This window comes from Centroberyx gerrardi, chromosome 16, assembly GCF_048128805.1.
Source record: "Centroberyx gerrardi isolate f3 chromosome 16, fCenGer3.hap1.cur.20231027, whole genome shotgun sequence".
In the NCBI taxonomy this organism is placed as follows: domain Eukaryota; kingdom Metazoa; phylum Chordata; class Actinopteri; order Beryciformes; family Berycidae; genus Centroberyx; species Centroberyx gerrardi.
This window is the reverse complement of record NC_136012.1, coordinates 21,778,208-21,783,404: the sequence shown is the minus strand read 5'-3', so window position 1 is coordinate 21,783,404 and position 5,197 is coordinate 21,778,208. Positions and strand designations below refer to the sequence as shown.

The 5,197-nt window shown below is 40.4% G+C and overlaps 1 protein-coding gene across 1 annotated transcript; it reads left to right on the top strand.

Moving 5' to 3' along the window:
- Positions 1 to 1,615: 1,615 nt before the first annotated feature.
- On the top strand, positions 1,616 to 2,645 carry LOC139924151 (uncharacterized). Its single transcript, XM_071915114.2, has 2 exons — positions 1,616 to 2,270; positions 2,362 to 2,645. The coding sequence occupies exons 1-2, from the start codon at positions 1,616 to 1,618 to the stop codon at positions 2,643 to 2,645; spliced, it is 939 nt and encodes a 312-aa protein (XP_071771215.2).
- Positions 2,646 to 5,197: the final 2,552 nt, after the last annotated feature.

The window sequence follows — 5,197 nt, the reverse complement described above, 5'->3', positions numbered from 1 at the left end:
AGGCAGTCAGTAAACAGTCGCTATCAGTCTTACTGGGAAATGACCATCTGCTCACATTAGAAAGTTTGTTTTTGAGAATGTTTTTGCTGTGGAGTGTGTATGCAGAATCTGCAGGTCCAAGTTTCAATGCATGTGTATTAGTGTTTGTGTGTGTATTTGTGTCAATACTGTGCACGTTTGGCCATGACCAAGAGTTACACACAACCTAACATACATTTTTGCACACAGAATGGCATTAAGAGTGGATTTCATCAAATATTCAGGCAAGCTTTCTCCCTCAATTCTGGAATGAGAGGCTGAGACAAACTCAGTTTCCTCCTTAAAAACACGATTGCTTCTGAGCTATAAACTATCGTCTGTATTCTGTTTTTATTTTTGTTTTAATTACAGTGTGCATTTTCCCCCTGTATTTTTCTGTATTTATAGTTCATATTTTTATTTAATGTTCACATTTTTAATTATCTTAGAAATCACTTTATAACTGTGCTTTAATAAGTGCATAAAGATTATTATATATAGTATAGTATATATTAGTATATATATTGTATTTATATTAGTATATATATGTAATTTATATATAATATGTGGCCAAATGGGTGAAGGGACAAATGTATGAAACACTATTTTAAAGATGCAATGCTACAAGATTAGAGATGGTTGGATTTAAGAGACAAGAAAGAAGGATTTGGCACATACTCATAGATTTGATGCAGTAATTAGTTACCCTAGAAAAGGAACTACTTGTTGAAATGTTTTTGTCATGTTTTGAATGTAATTTACTGAATGATGTAACACTAGCATCAAGGCTATAAATGTGCGGTGACTCTCTAATTTAAAGGTCCCATATTCTACACTTTCTAGTGTTTTATTTTGTCTTGAGGTCCATTAAAAGCTGTTTGTGTGGTGTCATGTACCAAAAACACTCTGTCGCTGTTTTTGTTGCTGTGTCTTTAAGGCTCATTAATATTAACGACCCCTCTGTTCTGATTGGCTAACCGTTTCAAGAGTGAAACATGAGACACCGCAGCCCGGCAGCTACAGGTAGGGAAAACTCTCCAGTAAATAAACAATGGCAACCGCTCAACTGCTTTGAAAAAAACACTTTGTTAGTCTATTATTTCTTACAAAAATGATAATGAGCGAACCTGTGTGACGCCACAAAGTTATGGAAGTCCAAACGGCTCATTTAGAGGCTCGGTTTTCTAAATATGGATTGTGTGGATTTAGTTGGCTACCGTGCGTTTTGATACTTTTAGATAGCACATGCAACTCCTTTATAATCAAAGAAGTTGTCAGAAAAACATGGATTTGAACTGTATTGAGTCATAGGTTTGTTTACATTTGTATTGTTTGGAATCAACTTGACCTGCATTTTAAGTTAACTGAAAGTTAAATAAAACATATACATATAAAATGTATAACTTTTAAAAATTCTGAGTTCAGGCTGCGAAATAACCTCAGATAAAATAATGCTGAGGTCATCATACAATGTTTGCCTTATCAGAGTCCTTGATGTTGTGCTCCTGCAACACATGTTACATTCTCATACTGATGTCTACAAAAACGGCTCCAAGCCTCATAGACGAAATCATTTCTGAATACGTTTGCTTTCAGAATGAAGGCTGCTGTAGTTCTACTGCTGTTGCTGTTCTGCCTCGGTGGAGAGAGCAGGGCGAGAGAGGTTCAGACTGAGGATGAAGCCACAGAGACAACATATCAGACCACCTCCACCTCCGTCAACACCCCTCCTGACATCTGGTATGAACTGAAGGTGCTGAGAGACATGGTGCACAATCTGGGAGCCATCGTGACGGAGCAGAGAGTGGAGCTGAGGTACATGGAGGAGAAGATGGATGAACAGAAAGCGGAGTTGAAGATCACCCAGAAGCAAGTCCAAGAGTTGGAGCTTGTAAACGCGGTGCAAACAACCGAACTCTCTGCCACAGGTGCAAGACTGAGCGCCAGCGAAACCCAGGTGGAGGAACTGGAGAGTAGAATGACGGCTAGCGAGAAGGAGGTGGTCGCTCTCGGGGAGGAGCTCACAGTCACAAAAACTGAACTGCAGCTTCAGAAGAGCAAAGTAGAGGCACAAGAAACTCAACTGTCCGCCCAAACGGCCAAACTATCTGCCTTGGAAGACAGAGTGAGACCAAAGGTGGCCTTCTCTGCTGCTTTGCCTGAAGGATATCTGGGGCCCTTCAATTCTGACATTACACTGGTCTATAGTATTGTCCTCTCTAATGCTGGCCAGGCCTACAACCCAACTACAGGTACTGACCATCACATCAAAGTGTACAGTTATGTCATCTCATGGTTGATTGGAAACAATTAAACTGGTAATCTCCTTGTTTCTCCACACAGGAATCTTCACAGCACCAGTCAGTGGAGTCTACTACTTTAGATTCACTGCCTTTGAACACCGTACTTCCAATTGGGTGGCTGTAGAGTTGTACCACAACAGCAGGGGGCTGATGTATGCTTCTGATGTTAATGACGGGCCGGGATATGTTCATGTGTCTAACGGGATGGTTTTACAGCTGCAGAAAGGGGACGTGGTCTACATGCGTCTCATCTCACCTAGTGGAGTCTATGAGACTACTAAGTGCCGTAACACCTTCAGCGGCTTCCTCCTCTTCCCAGTGTGAAGGCAGCTCTCTCTGAATCATCACAAAATAAAGTGTTTTAATTTGCATGTGAAGTCTGTGTATGGTTGTCTCATTCAGATGCATTCTTTCCACAACGGTAATCAATAAGATTTCACTAAAATTAAGTCATTTCAAATTTCAGGAACTAAAGCCGTGACTTATCTTACTTAATAATAATATCAACAATAAGATACTGGTGGTATTCATCAGCCGTGGTTTGGTTTAAACAAGGGGAACTCCATGGTTTCCCCTGTTCACAGAGCCATGAAAAGATCACCTTAGTGCCACAAAGAGTTAACATTCAAAAGATCTTTTGTGCCAGTGAAATTGTAGCCTTTCTTATCAGTTGTGGTTAGGTGACTTGTGCACACTTTGGCATAGGGAATGAATACTGTTGGGTACCTGACTGTTTCCCTGTAAGACAATCACTATTTGATAGTATTCGCTGAAAGCAAGGTGTTTCCGTGTTTTTTTCTGCATGGCCTGGCTAGAAATCCTATTTTAAGTGGATTTTGTTAGTTTTCTGTGATAAATGTATCTCATCTGCTACGATAGTGTCAATCATATTGTCCCAATAATACAAACCCCACCCATATTTGATTGTAGCCAGGCTAAGGTAAACAATCAAACTGTTTGAAAGTGTATATACTATATCAAGCAATAACTGAAATGAATGCTATGTGATTATCCCCTTATTTCCCCTTGCAGGATTTTCAAATTGACATAATGACAGGATTTTCAACATTGGAACACGTTAACATGTTGTTGTAAAAACAGTGGTTAGGAAGCATTAAAATGTGAGTAGGTGATGGAGACGGGGACGGGTGGGGAGTTTTTAAAGACGGAAGCACTTTTTCACATCATGGAGTCACTGGTATTGATCAACAACCCAGATATATTATGGTCATTTTGTGCTATGGGTCAGTAAAAATGTATTGATTGCACCTTAAAAGGATCAGTACGTTAATGTAACAGTTTCTACTGCAGTGGCACAGGTGACACGGGTGAAAATATGCCACTTGTATACACAAACCGATTCGGTACAATCCTGTACCACAAACCTGTACTATATTAAGAATTTATAGTAGCATTAATTATGGTATGGTCAAAGTATCACTGTCAAATTAATTGTGATACCTTGGTATAATTACTGTAAAAAAGATGAGACCATGCTCGAGACAATTGGTATCCTCTATCTCACACGAGTGGTATTGCTAGTACAAAAAACATGGTGGAAAGTAGTACTTACTATTACTATTGCTGTTTGTATCATCATTTCTTTCTCCTGTATTAGAAGAAACCTACTGCTCAGTCAAAAAGAGGAGCTGGTTGCTGCATCTTTTTCCTACTTTTTTGCTGGCAGGTGGACAGGAATAGTCTGTTAAATGGTTTATTGGTTTATGGTTTATATGGCAGGGATCTATAGGAAATGTTACCTGCTGCACATTTAACTATTAAATGTTGTGATATGTGGTGCAAATAGATACAAGGAATAAAGATCTTCTAAACCTGTGCAAATGTAGCATCTGTTGTAAATTTAGTTCCCTTGCTGATGGGCCTTGAGCGCAGTCACAGACCTTTCAGCCTCCAGTCCGCCTCTCACCTCAAGGCCGTCCTGCCACCACCGTTTAGCATGATGGCTGTAAACTCACGAAAGGAAGGTGGTGTGAACATGACAGCAGTTACAGCTACGCCCGGGGCAGTCGGCCTCACCCTCCACCCCGCCTCAATCACCTGGGAGAAATTAGCTTCTTGCACCTGCCTGCCTCTCTGTCTGTATTCTCCTTCTCTGATCTGAACTGCCTTCCCATCTGTCTGTCTGCCTTTCTGTCTTAACCAGAGTATGGCCAATAGCCGGGTTACTGTGTGCCTGTAAACATAGCATTATTACCAGCAATTTCCTTCCAGCATCTGCACACCTGTCTTTGTGTCTGCATGCGGTGTCCCTACATGCCCTCCTGTCTGTCTGTCTGTCTCTTCGTTACTCTGCCAGTCATTGCCTGAACACCATCATTATTACCTGCAATTACCATCCAACACCTAAACGCCTGCCAACCTGTCTGTCTTCATGTCTGTTTGCCAGCTGACCTGTCTGTATACAAATTCCCAAGATGCCTTTATGTCTCTCTGTCTGTATGTCACAGATTGCTGTTTTTTATGGGCTGAGCAAGTTCCTTGAAACCAGGGCACTTGAAACCCATTCAAAACCTATTACATATGTTTTTGACTTAATCAAACCCATTACATATTTTCGTCTTGAAATAGTTTGTCGGTTTCAAGACCCCACTGAGTTTTAGTATCATGCCAGCTGTCATTTTGGAAGAATCAGACTTTTCAAATGGCAGATATCGCAATTTGGAAAGAAACTTTGGATTTCCAAAAATGCAGCAACATCAACCTGAAACTATAGGCATTTTTTCACAGAATCATTTCTCTGAACAGTGTTTGTGACAACTGCAAACTTGTGCTGTGAATCCAACACAAATTTAATTATGACAAATTGAATAGAGACCTAGTCACATCTGTACCCATAATCGCAGAAAAAGGACACC

Coding starts and splice junctions, on each gene's coding strand:
- LOC139924151 (XM_071915114.2), top strand. CDS start 1,616: ATGAAGGCTGCTGTAGTTCTACTGCTGTTGCTGTTCTGCCTCGGTGGA. Junction 2,271..2,361: donor GGCCTACAACCCAACTACAG/GTACTGACCATC, acceptor TTCTCCACACAG/GAATCTTCACAGCACCAGTC.